Genomic DNA, 19,405 nt, shown 5'->3' on the forward strand with positions numbered 1-19,405 from the left:
GCTTTTCATTAAGTGTCTGAGTGCCAAGGGGTTCGCTATGTGTTCCAAGACAAAAAAATACATTAATTACAGCTTCTGCAGAGCGTTTATCAATCGCACGGTTATAAACAGTACTAATGCAGTTAATTGAAGGTAGAAAAATTTACCTTTTGGAATTCATTGACCGCAGCTAGCTTGGTTACTCCATGGTAGGGAAGAGAAATTGCCTGGAAATGAAGCAACCGTTGGGGGATTGCCTCGGTGACTTGCTGGGGTAGGCGCTCAGCCAGGCTCTCCCCCCTGCAGCCAGGTTGTGCTTACATCCAAGGGATGTTACAGCTGCAGCTGTGGCCCGTCCACGCGCTTTATTTATCACCATCTCTTTCTTTTTTCACATATAAAAAGGTAAGTGCGAAGGGGGAAGGATACGCAAGCAAACCAAAGGCTCCTGCTCACCTGGAGTCAGTAAAACTTGCTGTGGGAAAAGGAATCCCTTCGAGTGTAAGCTCTTGTTGACGGTGATGTGCTCGTGGCTGCTCAGAGAAGTAGGTGAGATCACTCAGAGCTGTTCTGTGGGGCCAGCAGACAAAAATCTCTGGTTCTTGTGCCTTTGAAAATACCTTTGCGTGCTCGTGTTGCTTTCCCCGGGGCTGTTTTGAACTGTCGGCGGTGCTGCTGGCCACTTTTCATCCTTCTTGGAAAGGCACCGGGCAGAGCACGGGCTCTGGATGGTACCTCCCAAAGAGTGCATTTCTTCTCCTTTTTTCTGTAGAGCTAGGAGACGGCCTTCGAGTTCTGTGGCAGGTTGGTGAGGACGGTAGGTGTGTGTCAGTGTGAGCCATCGGGGCGGTGGCACCTTGTCTGGAAGTTGGTAGGAAAACACAGCAGCATCTGTCCATCCCCTCCGTGTGCCTCTGGTGGCTTGTGTTGGCCGCTGGTGAGCGTCGTGTGCTGGTGTGGTGGCTTCTGTTCGAGTTCCTGGAACGCTTGTCATCTCGACAGCAGGGCTGCACGACATCTCCAGCTAGAGAAGGTCTTATCTGGAGCTTGCAAACGGTCGTGGATCTATCTCCGAGCTGATTCGGCCGGGGTCCGGCAGGAAGCCCCGGCACGGTGCCGGGTTAGATGCCCATCTCCACTCCTCTATCTCCAAAATGCTCTGTGCACGCCTCTGCTTTGTCAGCGGGCTGCTGCCATTGCCCCATAGGTGGGACCCGAGCTCGGTGGCCAAACGGCTCAGCCCTGAGCCCAGCAGCTCGCAGCGTGCGTGCACGGGGCAGAAAAGCACACGTGCATGGCCAGCAGAACCCAGAGCCCGCGTGCCACCGGCCACCGTGTCCACCCCGCACCCCGGCACCTGCTCAGCGGGTGAGTCACTGCTTTTGTTCTTAGCACCAGTTCCGTTTTGGGTTTTGCACGAAGTGCAGCTCATTCTGCCTCATCTTATTTGCAAATATTTTCTCGTTTTTCAAGCGAGTCTATTTTTAAAACGGGACTCGAAACGGAGTTTTCGATATCTTAACGCATCTGGCTTGCTCTTTGTGTGTTGCCTATAGGTGAAAATTGTTCAAAATTAGCTCTGAAAAAATATTAAATAATCAGCTTGTACGGAATAGAGGAGGAGAGCTACCTTCCTGCTCAGGGAACTGTCAGAATCTCTAACTTCTGATGGTATTTTTAAAGGACAAACTGTTGTTCTGCCCTGTGCAGCCGTAAGCATTTGTGCAAGTCCCCATTACGGCTTTAATTCTTGGCTGTTTAAGGTTTATTTGGAATGAGAGAAGCTAAAGATAACGGTGATCCGTGCAAGGCAGCCACTGGAGAGGGAAGTATTTCACATTTCCTTTCCCCTTCTGTGGCTGTGCTTAAGCAAAGCTTCCTTTTCAGCCAGGCCTGTGGTCCAGCGCTGGTGCAGGAGAAATCGCGAGGGAGGCGCTCTGGATGTCCTCCATGGTAAAATAACCCCCAAAATTACACCTCCTGCTGCTCCCGGCCACCTGAACGCGTGGGAAGGGGCAGGGAACAGGCACAGGGCACACAACGGCGTGCTGCTGGTGGTTGTTAACAGCGTGCCCTCTGCCCTGGGAAGGGGGTCAGCCTGCAGCTGGGTTTCTTATCGCTTGAAGGCAGAAGGAAGTCGTGCACGAGAAGGGAGAAGGGCTGGTGGTGAAACCTGCCTCCGCTGGGCTGGGTGCAAGCAGCATCCTGGAGGCTGGCTGTTTGGGGCGTGCTTCGTGGGCACGTCATCGGGGCTAACCTAAATATACCCCGAAATACCCCGAAATACCGGCGTGTAGGATTCCTGGGTCTGTGCTCCCTGTTACAGCAGGGATGGTGCTCAAGCAGTCGGAGGAACGTGGCTTTAGTTGGCCCCAAAGGTAACAGATGCTTTTGAGGAAGGAATGTTGCTTCCCTCTTAGTACCTCGTTGAAAAACGTGGTATTTTCAGTGAAAGTTAAGCTTTTGGTCTTCTGAAAATATGAATCGAAGCCTTTGCAGTGACTGGCAGGGAGCTTTTTGTGTTCTGAAAATAAGAATCGAAGCCTGATATCCTGGACAAGCCCTGACATCGATGGCAGGGCTGTATTTACCCAGCCCCTGATGTTCATTGTGGCAGTTCAGCCGTTGTAGCACCCTGTGCTCTCTCCGAAATGACCGTGCAGGTTTGTGCACTGGGGTACAGCCCAGCCTGCTCCTGCACCCCCGCCAACACCGCGTTAAAAGCCTCGGAGCTGGAAGTTACCATTTAAAAGGAGAAGGAAAATTAATTAAAGGTCAGAGTGCTTTAGTCTAGCGAAAATTCAGAGGAGGCAGATCCAAAGTTATTCAAATTCCCTTTGAATCTGGGCTGATTTTCCTATTTCTTGCTCGAGTTCCCATGGTGAGGGCAGTATCTCATCTGTCTCAGAGCTGACCACTGGCATCTGTGTTTCAAGCACAGCCAGAAATCCTCCTTTGAAGCTGTGGCCAGGCCCTGCAAACGTTCTGACTTGTCTTTTTTTACATCTTCCCGTAGCCTGAGAAGAGACCTGCAACACCTGGCGAGACCTACTTAGGGCTGTGTTGTCTATCAGCTCCTGCCACATTGCAAAATGTGGAGTTAAATCTAAAAATAGGCTTAAAAAGAGGTGATAGGCTTTGAGTAAAGTAAAATAAGCCACTGATTTAGGTCATGAAAGGGAATTTATATCACTAGTTCTCTGTTGCAGCTTTCTTGAGCTAAAATTCTCCTCTGTCCTGACACATGAAAATGAAGAGGAGCAGCGGTGAGTAAATGGAGTTGAGGCGTACGAGGTGTGGTCCGATTCCAGTTCCTTCCTTCCCGGATTTTGACCTTGTAAGTGATCCGCCGAGGGGGTATTGGATGCTCTGCAGTTTAATTTGTCTCCCTGGATGTTCTCCCGTGGTAGCAAACTGTCGCCCGCTCCCATCCTTTTCAAAAGGAGCGACCGTGGCATGGGGTGATGAAACGCTTCATCCAAAACTACGTCAGGGATCCATGGTGAGCCAGCTACAGCCCTCAACCTCTCCTATCATAGGCGAGCTCCATAAGCATGAGACCCGTCCTGTAATATAAAGCTGGTCCAAAAACCCCTTAAGCCTCTGTAAAATGAGCCCTGTGCAATTTTTGCCCGTCTCGGAGCGGTTGTGCGGGCTCGGTGATGTTTGGAAAGCGCTTCGATACGCTTTGGTGAAGGGCAGGGTGTTAATAATTAAAACTGGGAGGAAGTTCTAAAGCAGCACGGGAGACGGCTGCCCTTTTCTGGTCTGGTAGTTCACAAAAATGCAAACCAGGACGGGCAAATCGGCGAGAATTTGGTTCCACACCCCCTGCCCCCAGCCACCTGCACTGTGCTCACTGTCTGCTGCCCAGAGGAGATGAGAGCAGCTCATCCTAGCTCAGGAAAGGCTCTTGGACTTCATGAAGGTGGTGAATTATCAACACTGGAGACCTTTGGAGTTAGCATCTCCAAAAGTGCATAATTTGTACCGATATTTACAGCGACGGGAGATTCACCAAACTGAGCATTTTTCGACAAATAAGAGGGTTTGCTCAATAGCACGACGAGGTCTGTAAAACTGAAACTTGCTTTGGAAACTCTCTCCCTCTGTCCCACTTGGGTATCGTCAGAAGGTTCTTCTGGTGAGGACGGGCCCCGCTAATGGCTTTCTCCTGGCGCAGCTAACGAGCTGTTTGCAGGCTGTGGGAGCAGCCCCGCGTTTGTCCATTTCCCTGCTTAGCAGTTTCATTTGCAAAGTGCAGGCAGGAGCAGGCTTCTTGCCAGCAACAGCTTCATTCAGATTAGGGCTTTAGTTCAATTATGTCCAATTAACTTTTATTGCAGATAGCAGTGATAATTACTTGCGAGTCAATTTTTTGGCTGCGGTTATCCCAGGGCTAAAGTCTGAGCCTGATGGATTTTAATAACCGAAGTGACGGGGAGCTTTTCCTCTTTTTTTTTTTTCCCCTTCTTCAGGCCTCAATTAGACGAAAGGTCAGAAGCTATGTAAAAACCCATCGTACAATTAAAGCCGACTCTTCTCCTCTCCAGCAGCTGCCTTGTGCCGTGTTTTAAAAGAATCTCTTGGGACCGACCTAAAAACAGCTTTTTAAACTCCGAGAGCATAACCTTGAGCTCAAAGCCGAGGAGGGGATTTGATGGAGCTGATGTCACGCGTGGCACGAGGAGCGTGATACGAGCAGCGTCCCATTTAAGTGCTCTTACCCAAAAGCTTCTGCTTTTTCCTCCACTCACCTAGCTCGGGGAGGGAGCTGTGCTGCAGCAGGTGCCTGCCCTTTCCCCGAAGCACGCCCCGTACATTTCAATTCCTCCCCGCTCTCCACTCCAAACTATTTAATTTTGTTGCCTGAGTAACGTCGTAAATGGAGGTCAGCCTGAAAGGTGAAGCAGTTTACAAGCGAAATCATAGGTAATTAAACCGCGAGGAGCAGGGATTGATTTGGATGGAAACTGTGGCAGGGCTCTGCAAAAGGTCCGCCCGGGTGCAGGAAGCCAAGAGGTCCCGTCCAGGCAGACGCTGACGGAGCACCAGGCGCCTTGCTATTGTTCAGTGCTCCTCTTTATTTACCCCCAAACACTCCGGGTGCTATCGTGATTTATCGCCGTTTCAAAAGACCGCCTCTCCGCACCTTATTTTGCACTTTTCCCTTTAGAAAAAAAAAATCATTCAGGGGATGAGCTACCAGCTGGCCGCCAGCACGGTGCGCCTTTGGTAATCTCTCTCCAGGAAAAGGTAAGATCTCCCTCCGGCTTTTCAGCAGCCCCGAGCAAGCAGGGGGTGCAGTGAGTGGCCGGGCAGAGAGGGCTGTGCAGGGCTGGAGAGAGGCAGAAAGCCACAGGACCACCAGGGTGCTGAGTAAAACCCAGCAGGCTGGAAAAAAAGCATCCTGAGCACCGAGGTTGGCAGGGGATTTGGTGTGTGCAGCTGATGGGAACAAATTTTTTCCCCCCTTTATGTTTAGGTTACTTCAGGAGGAGGAAAAGGACTGAGTCTCATTCGGTCCCGAGCAGCCTGCTGGGGGTAAATGAGACGCCGAGGTTCCCTTGGAGCAGGAGGATGTGCCCAAATTTAATTATATTCCCTGGAAAGCTCCTGCAAACGTTTGGACCCAAGAAACTTCACAACCCACCTTCATTTTTGGTCTCGTTCGCATCATTTACATATATATACACACATATATATGGTGGACTTGGACCGTGCAGCCCGTGGTCGGGGTTCTCCATAAATCCTGCCTCCAGTTAGGGAACCTCACGTGGCCACCTTGTGAATGAGGAGGGGAAACGAAGCGTTTCGGTCAGCCCCGAGTGCTTTTAACTCCCAGCTGACGGGACCCCGGGGTGCTGGAAACTTGGAATAGTTCCCAGCTTTTCTTTTTGTGCGGGGAGATCCTCCCGCCCCGAGCCCGCAGTTTGGAATTTCAAACATGCGTGTTTACTTTCAGGAACCTAACTTTAGACTTCAGCAGCTTGCTTTCGTCTAAAGCAGCTCGGCTTCCCATATTTCACTGCCCGGGGGTGGTTTACGGGGAGCATTTCCTTTGTGTGCCTCCCCTGGAAGGCCTCTCGAGAGCTTCAGGCACTCGTATTTAAAATCCTGGCAATGACTCGGTGTGTGGGGTCTGTTTATGTGATGATAAAGCTGTGTTGGAGTATGAGAAGTTTCCTACCCGTGCCGAGTCGCTTTACACCTCGCTTTTGCTCCGCCGTGTCAAAGTTCCGCCTGGCAGAGGCAGTGGTACGCTTGGAGTATCAGCCAAAAAATCATGCGTGTATTTTTTCGCAATGCATTCAGTCCAGAAAGGCGATATTTGGTAAGTTTTGCTGAAATTATCCAGGGCGGTGTCCCTGGCGGTGGGTAGAGGTGAGTTTCCCTGTCGTGCCCTCCGCAGGATGCGCTGCGCTGCCTAGACCAAAAACCCAAGGTAAGGCTGGCTGGAACAGTCCTTGTGGCAACGTTATAGTAACTCCGAAACCCCAAGCACTGTAAATCCTTGTTAAGCTTAAAACGTTTTAATTATTAATGCATCTTAGGAGAAAAAAAAAATCTATTCATGTGTCTAAACCTGCTAACTATTTCCTAGAGCGTGCTGCAGTCCGCGTGCGGGTAGGATTATATCCTGCAGCCAGATGAGATTAAAATCACTTCAAAGAGAGGTATTTGTTTATTTAATCTAATGATTGTTTTTCTCTAGCACCGTACGTTATCTTTTTACATACGTTCTCAAGACAGAGCTCGTTCAGCTGTGCTTGGTGATGCACAGAAGCGCTTTACAAAGCGATTGAAAAACTTGGAAGGTAAGGGCTTTACAGCTGCCAGAGCCTAGCGGGCAGCCTGCTGCCCAGTTTGACCAGTTTAGAGGACAGTGTCGCTGAGCCTGGCACGGTGCAAAGTGCTCTGACCCTTCCCAGTTCCCCCAGTAACACAGTTGGTGTGCTCCCAGGACCGAGGCAGCGCGGGGAGCTTCGCAGGTGCTGGTGCCCACACAAGATGCAGCCGCGGAGCCAAGGCTGCTGGTGGGATTTGTTGCCGTGCCAAGTTCGGTTTCTCTCCTGCTCTGGACTAATTAGAGGCAATAAAGCCGAGCACAAGAGGGGGCGATGGGCCCTGCAGCCCCCGTGTCAGGACCCTGAGGTGTAATGAGGGTGCGAGGCAGCCAGGGATGCTCATCTTAACCCAAACACGCAGCAGCTCTCAGTTCGTGGCAGCCCCGTGGTCTGCTCGACCTGTCTGCACCAGCTCCTGGTGAGGGTCAGCAGGAGAAATCCCATAAGGAATAAATGTCAATTAATTTCTAACAAAAAAAAGAAATAATTAATGCATTTGTAAAGATGTTTCAAATGCGTTTGTTGTCAAGTGCCGAGATACCCGTTTGGTAGAAATGCTAATTTCATGGAGAACAAAAAATGGAGCAGGATTTTAATTATAATATGGAATTCAGTAATGGAGTCCTGGTCAGCACTTCTGCCTAAGTCTGAATTCCTTTTTTTAATGCTCAGCAGTGACCTAGATGGCATCAATTTGCTTATTGCAAATCAGGCTAAGAGAACGATTTTATGCTTCCACTTAAAATGATTTTTTTTTAAGTCAGATATTTCGTTTAAAATTATTATTGCCACCCCTGTCTTGTGTGAACCTTTGGCATTGCCCGAAGTGATTATCTCTGCAGGAGCAACTTGCCTTTACAGCATGCTCTAAAATATTGAAATCCATGTCTGGGTGCTGGGGCTGTCGTGGATGCTGCTGCTGATGGTGAGCAGCCCCTGCCCCTGTCTGCTGGAGGAATTGCTGCTCGCTCAGCCCGGGTGCTGTGCTGCTCTGCAGCAGGCTTTGCTCTCTTTCAGGGCTGCACTCGCTATCAGTGATGGTTCAGACACCAAACTCCCTTGGCCATGCAGTTAAGAGGTAATCCTGAACTGGCACCACACCTTACGAGAGCAAAAGTTGGGTGGATGTGATGTGATCTGGTGGCTTTCCGACTGCGGTGAAGGTTCTTAATTTTGTTGCCTGCTTTCCACTGAGAAATAGCTCTTGGTTTTTAGTCTTACAAAGACGATGAAATGAGAAAAATACAATTTTTTCTCTTGCTAACTCCGAGCATTTCTGTTGCTCACGCAGGTAAAGCTCAGGCAGCGTACGGTGGTTTTGTCTCCTGATTAAAAGGAGCTGGAGTCTTATTTTTCCTTTTGGTCTTGCTGGGTGTAATTTGAGGCAAGAAATTGCTGCCCACAGGATGTCTGTGAAGTTTTCCCTGAATATTGCATACTTAGAGTCATGAAGAAATCTCACCTGTGGACGGCAAGCAACGTCTCAGTTGCTGAAGTTCCTCTGAGTCGTGGATGCGATGGGTGTTTGTGTCTCAGCACCTCGGGAAGGACTCTGAGCACTCCGCCTGCTGCAGAGGGCGAGCAGAAAATCCAGGTGTGGAGTTGGTTTTGCAAGGTTTTACAGCTGCACATCTTCCATTTCTGGTAGTGCGTGTGGTCTAGTGCTTGCAGAGCAGCGCTGATGCTTGTGGAGATCTGGGCGAGGAGGAAAATGGGACGGATTTCTCCAGCTTGGCTCAGCAGCATCATTTTCCTGAGCTTTGTGCAGCACTCGTGGCTGGCTGTCAGTGCCGTGTCCTGCTGTAGGAGGGGGGATTGCAGCAAGGGCTTGGGCCAGGTGCCCTCTAAAGACCTTATTCCAACCAAAAACTCTCTCCCCAGCCCTGGTGATGTTGGGAGACTTGAATCCTGAGCTGGTTTTGTTGCTGGACCCACCTTGTACTGGCACACCGATGGTGGGGTTCGAGCATCGCGGCGCAGAGCTTGCATACAAACAGCTTCGGTGCTTTTGGTGTGAGGGTTTGGGGCCAGAAACTCTGAGCCCGTGAGAGCAAGACAGGTATTTTGGTGTAAGCAGGTAGCTGAGCCACTTCTCAAAGCGTTTCCACTGCTGCCACGAGGTTCGGTACGAGCCAGTGGTCCCGCGTCTGTGCTTGGTCAGGCCTTCTCCCAGGGACGGCTCTCTGCCTCTTTCTTTTCCGTGTTCCTCCGTGTATTATAACTTTGAATTGTCTCTCTGTTGTTGCAGTGTGCAGAGGAGTGAATGCCCCATGTTGTGTTAGTGCCTGTCTGCCATGCTGGCCTGTCTGCCAGGACCAGGTGACCTCTCCTTTCAGCTTCTTTCTTACACGCAGATGAACACTGGACTTCAGAAATGTGAGTGACGTTTTGTCTGCAGGATGTGGTTAACTGTTAAATCTGGCTCTGGTACAGCTGTGAAATAAACATTTAGGGTACAGTGGAAAAACCGTTTAATGTCAGAGGCCTCGTTTCGTTGTGCCTTCAAGGCATCATCCCTCAGCAATGCCTACGAGAACGCGCTGTGGAGGTTCACGTGCGTGCAGCAAGGCTTTCCAAAGGGGAATTTGAACCACCACGAGCCAAAATGCAGGCAAGGTTTCTGGGAGATTCATGCCTCTGCTGGAAACACGTTGTGCTAAAAGCGTGCCGGTTGGTTGACTTGCTCCTTAACACAACTTTTTCCCGACTCTCTTTCATTTCGATTCGTTTAATTACTTGTAGACACCCGTAAAAGCTAGACTGGGCTAATGCAAACCCTTTGAGGTCAGCTCTGTTGTCGTACACACCTGGGGCATGTACTGCAAATATTAGTGATCCAGCCCAAATTACTAAAGTTCAAAGTTTCCGTCTTCTTTCTGATGTCTCTTTGGTGCCTCTCCAAATCTGTCTGCAGAGAACTGCGATAACTCCGGTGTTCCTGTCCATAGCCGAAGTGGTATTTTCAGGCCTTACACTTGGGATTACAGGGTTACTGGCTAGAGGTTTTTAAAATCTGACGCTGTCTCTGCTCTTTATTGTTGTGCCCTGATTGTTCAGCTGAAATTTCAGAAGGTTTCTACGTCAGAGCCGTGTCCGTGGCTCACAGGGATGTGAGCTGTGCGTGAATCGTGCACCGGGAGATCTTGGTGCCCTCGGTCTGCTCGTGGACTCGTTACTCTTTAAAACCAAGTAATTAACACTCCGGTTAGAGCTAAATCGTTAAGGTGGTAAGGTGCTGCTGAAAATAGGTAAGCTAATTTTGCAGTTGAGGGTGACATTCCCAAAGTACCAGTCCTGCTGGTGGCGCGTGACACTGTTCACCTACACGTGTGCTCCCCAGCACCTCTCGAGGAGCATTTATGCCGACTCCACAGGCTTGGTGCCTGTAACCACACTTGTGGCTACAGCAGAAATCCTTACTCACAAAAGGACTTCAGTAGGTGGTGCGAAGTTAGGCTTCCCCCTTCTCCCTTTCCATTTCCAGTCTGAGTTTTGCTGACTAAAACCAGCTTACCCAAAAGGCAGGCTGCCGTGGAGAGGCGAGAAGCGTCTGTGGAGGATTGGAAAGCTCAGCTCTGAAAGCAAAGCACTTCGGTTCACGCCAGCGTAGCCGTGCATAATTCAGGTGTTTGCTAATTACACAGCTTACGAGGCAGTGTTTTAACCTGATGGTACCCGGAGCTGTTCCGGAGGACGACGCATCCCCGCGCCGAGAGCGTCGCTGCCTGCTGCTTGGTGAAGTGTTCGGGGCACTGCAGTTAAAAGAATTTAGGACAAAAGTAGCTGGCAGGCACGGGCTGGCGGTGGTAGTGCTCAGCTGTTCCAGTTTGTTCTGATTTATATGGAGGAGGAAACTGCTCACACAGACCTCGCTCACCCCTGCTGCAGATGTGTGTAAGATTAATTGGTGCGTTTCTCTCCGCGCTGGATATGCACGAGTGCTCTAGCCCCTGGCCAAGGGAAAGCTGAGTTAATGAGTATTTTTAATGAACAGTGACTCGTGACTTTTGATGGGGGGTGGGATAGGGCTTTAATAATGGTGCTGTTGCTTCAGCAAAAGGCACAGAACTCCACCTGATAACCTTTATTCAGGCTGAGCATGTTTGTATTAACGGTTGAAGTGTCGGTTTCTGGATCAGACTTTTATTCACACTTAAAATTCCACACTGGCTCGATTATCTTTTTTTTTCCTACTTTCAAATAAGAAGCATTTTTCTTAAAGATGGTCCGTGGAGTAGGAGCTTTGAGGAGTGATCACTTACATTTCTTCCTTTTGAAACCGAACCACTAAGGGACTCCAGGTTTCCTATTTTCCTTCGAATCCCAGCCTATGACAGCATCACAGGACAGCTGAGGCTGAAGGCAGCATCCTCAGCCCAAATCACCTCCGATCTGGGAGCTGAGGCTCCTTTTTTCAAGTCTTCTGCAGCCGAGACCCCTGTGCAGAAGGCGAGCACGGCTGCTTTTCGCTCACCCTGCTGCAGCCGCTCTCGACAGGGCAGGAATCCTGAAGGCCCGGGTGTGTTTTATTTAACGGTGATGAAAATTTAACCATAGGCAATTCGAAAAGCCGTGGGGTTTAAAGGCTTAATGTGAAGTGCACTTGAAAGATGCTGCATTAGCGCTGAGGTGAGGCAGAGGAGTGGATCTCATCTGACAAAAATAGCTCCGGCGTGGTGCGACGCCTGCAAGGATGCCAGCAGATGAGCCGCTTGCCTCGGCGTTAGCACCGTCAGTTTAGGGGGTAATTGCTCGGATGCACGGCTTTACCCTGTAGTAAACAGCAAATAATTGCTTTTCAACAAAAAGCGTCCGGCCTCGCGTTCACCGTCCCATTCTTCAGGGAACCTTTGTGGCCTGGTACAGAGCTGTGGTGCTTGCCCACAGATCACACGTGTTCTTCCTCATAGCAACATTTTCTTTCAGTCTATTCTGGTTTTCCATTCCCTTAGCTACAAGACCTAATCGTTTTTTACTGGTTTATAGGGTATTTTGGTCAGATATTCAGCCCATAATACGTTTCTCCTTTTTCATGGTTCTTTTTGTTGCCTTAACTATTCCAGTCGTCAGATCTTGCCTGTGGAACTACCAGCACAAAGTTTTACGCAGCACGCTGGGACCCAGCATCTCGGCCAGGCCTAAGGAGATGGACTGAGGTAGTTCACAGTAAGAGGAGCATCGAGTTAGCTGCCTACAAAAAGGGATGTGTTTCAAATGGTTGGTTCCAGAAGATCCCATCCAAGGGATTTAAAAGATGGTTTACCATTTCGTAGGGTACCAAAGGTGACGTTGGTGTGTTGCTTAAGCCTGGCTGAGGGTTTGTTTTCACCCTCAGAGGAAGGAATCCATCCAGATTCAGGATTGCAGGTACGCGAGGTATGCGTTCCTTTGTCCCTTGTTGATGGCTCTTCCCTGACTCGTTGCCCCAGGGGGAAGAAACAGAACTGGATGAGTTTGGGACACTGCTAAAAATAAAGGTTGGGAAGCTCACGGAGGCTTTGGCCTCTGATGAACGCGATTCAGAGGTTCTGCTCCCCGGCAGGGACACGGCAGCTCTCAAAAGGACAGACAGAAACCACCTGCTCACGGCAGAAGATACGGGGATAGGAACAGAGAGGATATTCAGGTTAATACCAAATGAGCGCTTTGATTAAGCAGAAGGGTGCTGTGTGCCCGTGTTTGGGCAGCACGCAGAGGGGACGAGCATAAACGGCAGCGCGGTGCGTGCTGTGCTCGGGACCCACGGCAGCCCGCCTGCAGAGCTTCTCCTTTCACAAAAGGTATTTTTAATACTTCTATAATTATCCTTCCTTTCGGTATTCATCCCATTTCCCGTTTTCTGGCCCTTGCTTTCCGACGGTGAGTGCTCTTAGGGCAGCACTGATCTCCTGGCTCGGGAAGGCTGGAAGCCGCAGGACGCAGAGACAGCGAGAGCGAGCCGGCTGCTCCTCGGGCTTCAGCTGCATTCGGGAGCCTTTTGGAGGCAATTTGCTCAGAAGAATCAGAGATGGATTTTCAAAAGGAAAGGCTGCTCGCCTGAGAGCATCAAGCACTCCGATTTCCGCGGCTCAGAGAGCCAGATGCAGGGCTGGGATGCTCTTGGGCTCTGGAGGAGCTGGCTCCTGTGCTTCACCTCCTTTCAGGCACGGGGATGCTGAGAAGTGGAGCAAAAAGGATGGGCGTTTTTTCCTGTTTGCAAGGTGTTGGGGGGGGGGGGGAAACGCAAAAGCAAAGTGGGATTGTAAAAGCTGCGAGCCATTATTGGAAGATTACAAAATGACTCCTGAAGTAGGAGTCTTGTGGTAGGGAAAGGGCCCAAGTCTCTGCTTGGAGTGAGCTTGCGACGGGAGGCACAAGTACTTCCCCAGATTTCTGAAGTTCTTTCCAAAAGGACTTCAAGCTGGTAGGCAAGGTAGGTATCTGTAAATCAGCCTACGTGAAACCACACCTCTGCCTCCAAAAGTCTTTTGTCTGTGTCTGCGGAGCAGCACGGTTTTAATCTTGTGAGGTAATCGCACAATTCTGCTGTTTGATAGCGGGCTGCTGTCCCTAGCAAGGTGCCAGGCTGAAAATTCAGCCGAAGAAATAATTGCCAGCCATAAAATAACGTATGTGGAGCCTCCTTCCATTTGCTGAACTTGGACTGATGAGGACTTCCTAATGGACAAAAAGACACTCAGAGTGCTTTCAGATGGCAGCATCTAGAGAAGAGCTCAGATTTAAGTGGAGGCTTGAGCCGAAGTGCTCTGTAAGGCTCCCACCTCGGCGTTACGCGAGTTTCATGTTTAATTCATAACTTTCTGATTTCTGAATCACACGCTAAAGATTTTGCAAATGGCTCGAAGGGTCACGGGGAGGCAGCCTTAAATTAAGAGACTGAAAGGCTGGCCCACCACCACCAGCCACAATAAATACTGCAGGCTGCAGTGCTGAGAGCACGTTACCTGGTTTTGTCCAGCTGTAAACGTGCTCTGAGCAAAACACGGGTTTGGTTTGGCTCCTCTGGGCAGTTTTATCCTGAAGTTGAACTGGGGGTGCTGTTGGTCTCCAGGTAATAAAGGGAACGAGGGATGTGGTGGATGATCTGCTGGTGTGGGGAGGTGAAGCTGTGCCTCTCGGTTCCCTGGAGATTTCCTCCCCTCGCCGCGTGGTTGTCGTGTCCTGGGGTTGGTCCCTGGCTTGCCAGAGTCAGCATTGATGAATTTCCTTTCTCCGCAGGGGACACTACACAGAAAATGAGATCTGCACAGTATCCTACCCCAGCAGAATTGGATGCTTATGCTAAGAAGGTCGCCAACAACCCACTGACTATAAAGATTTTCCCCAACAGCGTCAAGGTTCCCCAGAGGAAACACATTCGCCGTACTGTGAACGGACTTGATACTTCGGGCCAGAGGTACAGTCCTTACCCGTCTCAGGCCACCACGAAAACGGGCCTCCTGGCCATAGTCAAATCTCCAGCGAAAGGAATTCTCAAGGACTTTGACGGGACACGCACACGCCTGCTGCCGGAAGCGATGATGAATCCCCCTTCCACCCCCTACGTTGCACCGAGCACTTTAACCCACCCCCAGGCGCTTGCTCGCCAGCAGGCTCTCCAGCATGCACAGACTTTGCCGCACCCCCAGAGCATCCCGCAGCCGCAGACTTTGCAGCACCCTCAGGGGATACCACAGCCACAAAGCTTAGCTCACCCTCAGGGGATCCCGCAGGCGCTGCCGCACCCTCAGAATATGCAGCAGCCGCAGGGCTTGCAGCATCCTCAGCCCATGGCGCACCAGACTCTGCAGCACCCCCCCGCCCCTTTGCTGCAGCCGGGTTTACATGGAAGCAGAAAGATGCCGGATGCAGACGCGCCGCCGAATGTGACCGTGTCTACCTCAACCATTCCCCTCTCTATGGCTGCCACCCTGCAGCAGAACCAGCCACCGGACCTGAGCAGCATCGTGCATCAGATCAACCAGTTCTGCCAGGCCAGAGCTGGCATTAGCACTACCTCAGTCTGTGAGGGACAGATCGCCAACCCCAGCCCCATAAGTCGCAACCTGCTTATCAATGCAAGTACCAGGGTATCTACTCACAACGTCCCCACGCCCATGCCTTCCTGTGGAGTAAACCCTGCGGACCATGCTGCTGCTGCTATTCCTTCTGCCTCCGTTAACGTGCCCATGGTGAATATGAACAGGGTGCCACCGCCCGCCTACCAGAACGAAATCAAACCGGTCGCCTGGAACCAGCACCAGCTTGCACACCTGCAGCAAATGTGCGGGGACGCTGCTGGGCCCGCCGGGCTCGCGGGGAAGCACCCTCAGAGAGAGATGGCAGGGCAGAGCTTCCCCGGCAAGACGGCCGGCTACCCCCAAGAACTGTGCATGGGCCAGTCGTTCGGCTTGAAGCCCCCCCTCGAGAAGCCCACCCCCTCTCCGCCGGTGAACGGCTTGCAGGGACCCTTGCCGTACACCAACGGGCACTATTTCCAGCCCATGTGGAATAACATCCTGCCCACCCCCAACAGCGACAGCTCCGGGTCCCAGGACCTCGCCATGCCTTTCCACGGGGGCCAGCCGGCAGGAGCGCCGCTGGATTGCGCGGGGGGAACTCATTACAGAGCTGGAGCTGGTCCATCCAGCCAGAATAATGTGATGCAGACCATGGATTACCTAAGCGGGGACTTCCAGCAGGCTTGCTTCAGAGATCAGAGCATGGCCGTGCTGGGAAAAGTCCATCGGCCCCCCATCAACCGAGCACCTGAACCAACCGATAGTCGAAATCTTCATATTCAACACCCAGGGTATAGATAGGCTGCAGTCACTTTCACAGACAGAAATTAGAGGTTTAGTCTTAATTTTAATTAATAAGCAAGGCGTTTTTAACTTGCAAACTTGTGTGATCATTATAGTAACCGTTGGAAGAAGACATACTGTATATTGAAAAGCTTTGCCTACGTGTTATCTCTCTCTCCTTTATGCATCAAATATTTAACATGCCTTTTGTTTCAAAGGATTTCATTACACTACTCCACGCCACAGCTGTTTTCCTCACCGCAGAATCCCCTTTGTGCTGCTTTTGCCTTCTGCTTAGTAACTGCGTGCTGGACTGATGTTGAGTTGCTGCAGGGTTTCGCAGTTGCATCTGTTCGCCAGCTCCTCGAAGAGCCAGGTAGTGTAGCCGCTTACATTTCCATCTCCATTTCCTCCGAAGATTAAGAGCAACAGAATTTGTCAGGAAGCAGGGCTTATTTTCAGCTCGAAAGCCCATTTCATTAATGCATTAAACATTGACCATTTGCACTGTCTAGAGGCCTATTTAATTGAAAAAGAAGCCGACGTTTGCAAAGAGCTAGCTAGGGGTACGTATTGAGGCATTAACATAGGAAGAAGCTTTCCAGCCGTTTATCGTTTAGACTTTGTCCAAAGTCAAAAGTCTCCAACAGATTTATTATTTTTTTCCGACGCTTTTGTTGTTTTTTTTTACAGACAGGGTGTGGGGAGAGGGGGATTGGCGGTTTTAGGGCCCAGGCAGCCTGGCTGCCGTCGGTAGCTGCCTTTTTCTGCATCCCATTTCCCTTCCCCGCTCCTCTTTGGCCAGCTAACGTCGTCTGAACCCCTCGCTGCTAGGAGTCTGGCCGTCCCCAGGCGAAGGGCTGGGAATCCAGACCCACTGACAACTCCAAAAAAGGGTTCAGCCTCTTTCCTCCTGTAGCTAGGATGAATTTCAGGGCGAGGAGACCAAACTCCAGCTCGTCTCCGGGGCCGCGGGGCCACGTTCTCAATGCTCTCACATTCCAGCAGCGGTTCTGGTGGAGCGGGAGGCGGTGGATCCGAAGCGAAGCTCTGGCCACGAGACACCCGGGGGGGGGCTTTAGAGTCCCGTATCCTCCAGCAAAAACGCCCCAGCTGATTTACTGGAACGCCCCTCCTCTCCGGGAATTAGCGGAGCTGTTAATAACCTACCAATATTCTTCTTCCCGGAGTCTCGGTGCCTAACTCCTTCTGTTCCTTCCCCAAATCACTCGCAGCAGCTAGTCGAGTCAGTGACCGGTAGGACACTAAGTGGTGGTAACCTCAGCGTCTTGTTCTCTTCCATGTCTTGAAACCTTTCCTTTTCCCAGAGCCGAATTTGTTGTAAGTAGAAAATTCCTCATCTCTGTCAACGAGGCTAATACTTGAACATAATGATCACAATCAAGTTTGGAAATTAAAAAAAAAAAAATACAAAAAAAAAAAACAACAAATAAATGCATTGATTCTTTATATGTACACTGGCTAAAAAAAAAAGAAAAAAAAACTATTGCTCTACACTGTAACTTTTAAGTGTAATATTTCTGTATGAATGTCGCCTGGTAGTGTGGGTTTGAGTAGCATTGTGTATGGGTGAACCCACTGGCCTCTGCCATCCACTGGCCTCCCTCACAGCCCTTTGAAAAACAAAGCCTTAAGTATTTGCTCCTTGAACTTTCCTTAACGAGCATGGTTTAAAAATCTTAAGACATCATACGAAAATTCAAAAAAAAAAAAAAAGGAAAAAAAAAACACACAAAAAAAAAAAAACCTTACAAGTTTTGAAGTGACGTCATAGTTGGCTAGAGATTCTTAAAAGTTTTTTCGTAAATGGAAAAATTAGAAAACATTTATTTGTATTTTTTTAATTTAGATGTGTAGTCCTGGGCTGTAACAAATATTTAGGTTTCAAAGCTTAGCAGAGTACGTTTTCTGACTCCTTGCGTAAGGTAGTACACTTATGTCATTATTTAAATTCCTTTAAGTGTACTCTGAGCCGGTCTTTAGTGATAACTCTTTAGCAAAGTTAAGCAATTTGACTAAAGACGGATTAAATTATGTGTTGGCTTGTGTTGCCTTATATTTAAAAAAGGAAAAATTGCCTGATTGTGTTATGCCAAATGATAGCAACATGAAGTCCTAATTTATTGTTTATAATCGTATTCCTGCAGTCTTTGTGAAAACTGGTAAATATACATCTATGAAAGAACGAAAACCCTGAGGCTTTTCATGCAATATTTTTCTGAATACATTATATTGGAAGCCAAGGTTCGAGTCTGAAGCTGCTTCCCTTACAGCCTCCCTGTCGTCTCCCCTCTCCCCACATCGATCTAGGGCTGTGCTATGACTTCAACCTTTCCTGCTAAGTTAGTTCCTGTAAGGTGTTGGCTACCTGCATACCTACCTTTTTACTAAATAAAATATTGCCATCTCCTCTCTTCGTTAGCCTGCTGCAAATCTCACCCCAGACTCTTATTTAAAGCTTTTTTTTCCCCCTTTTCCTGCTCTTCTCCTAAGAGAGAGCCCTGAGCAGAGCCCCGTTGTCGTGGTCTTTGCCGACGTGGTTTTGCTGTGGCTGCTAGCGCTGGATGTGCCCTGGGAGCCGCTGTGATTTGCTCTGCAGAGAGCCACGACCCCCGAGACTTTGCCCTGGCACCGCAGGACCGGGAAGCAAAAAAAGCAAAAACCATTCCCGAGCAAAAATATTCCCAAACCTCGTCCAGGCGGGATGGTGCCAGGTGCCTGCTTGAAAAAACAGCCCTCGCTTTCCGAGTCAAACATGCAAAAACGCTTCCTTTTTGTTGTTCTAGGAGCGAGGGCTTTTTTGAACGGCAGCTGACAGCTTCTCCTTTCTCCTTCCCCAGCAGATCTGCAGAGAAACAGCCGCCACCCTGCCTCCTTCCCAGGCGCAGGGACCCCAGCCTCAGCCTGCAGGGCAGCCCCGTGGGGCACTGCTGCCCGGGGAGGAGCGGGTGAGGCTTAATCCCAAGACCAGTGGCCCCACAGTGCGGTAGGAGGTGTTTCTGTGCCATTTATTTCATGCTCTGTGGGTCCTTTCCTTGCTGAAGGACAGCCCGGAGGCCGGTGCCACGCGCGGTGCCCAACGCGGTGGCAGCAGCGGCACAGGGACCAGCACCCCTCAGCTCCCTTCCAGGAGTTCACAGCGCTGCTCCCAGCGCAGATCTTCCCTTTCTTCTTGCCTTTTTGCCTTTTTTTTTTCTTAGCTTGTTTCATGACCTCTAGCACAGGAAATGCGAGCTCCAGATTTTTGGTCCCACGCTCGTGCGCGGAGCCTGGGTACCCGCAGGTGGCAATTCTGCTCTTCGAGCAAGGAGCAGGGTCTTTGCAGGTGTTTTTTTTTGGAATTATTTATGCTGTGTTGTCAGCACCAACCCCTGTCCCCTGTCCCGTATCACACTGGTTTAGCAGAATCTCGTTATCCTGGTGGTTTCTGGCACCACCCTTGCCAGCCGGAGGTTGGCATGAAATAGCTTCGGGAAGGGTTCAACAGGAAAGTGGTGTAAAACCTCCCAGGAGGAAGCTTCCATCTCCGTGTCTTTTCTTTTGAGCAGAAGCTTTGAAGCTGTTAAATCTCAAGCCCAGTTTGTTACAGCCCAAAGTTACCGTTTTATAAAAAAGACACTTGTGAATTTCCTTTCTTTAAGCTTACGCTGTGAAAGACGTCTCCGTGGGACTCGGCCACTCCCGTTAGAAACCAAACAGAAATGTTTGCTGGGGCTCACGGTGGAGACAACGGGGAATTGCTGCTGTATTTGATTAAACCACATACTGATTCTA

General features: G+C 50.1%; 1 protein-coding gene across 5 annotated transcripts in view; it reads left to right on the forward strand.

The window, feature by feature from the left end:
• FAM222B (family with sequence similarity 222 member B) overlaps positions 1-19,405 on the forward strand; it is a 34,911-nt gene extending 15,506 nt beyond the window's left edge. Inside the window, exons 1-3 of one of the 5 annotated variants that reach the window (XM_068656209.1) lie at positions 5,241-6,313; positions 9,076-9,203; positions 14,046-19,405. In XM_068656209.1, coding sequence (XP_068512310.1) covers positions 9,122-9,203; positions 14,046-15,628 — 1,665 coding nt within the window. In that variant the 5' untranslated portion in view covers positions 5,241-6,313; positions 9,076-9,121 and the 3' untranslated portion in view covers positions 15,629-19,405. Of the gene's footprint in view, positions 1-5,240; positions 6,314-6,406; positions 7,991-9,075; positions 9,204-14,045 lie in introns of those variants that run through there. The other 4 variants (XM_068656208.1, XM_068656207.1, XM_068656206.1 and 1 more) reach the window with 4 other exon arrangements.

The sequence above is a fragment of the Anas acuta genome, chromosome 19 (assembly GCF_963932015.1).
Source record: "Anas acuta chromosome 19, bAnaAcu1.1, whole genome shotgun sequence".
NCBI lineage: Eukaryota > Metazoa > Chordata > Aves > Anseriformes > Anatidae > Anas > Anas acuta.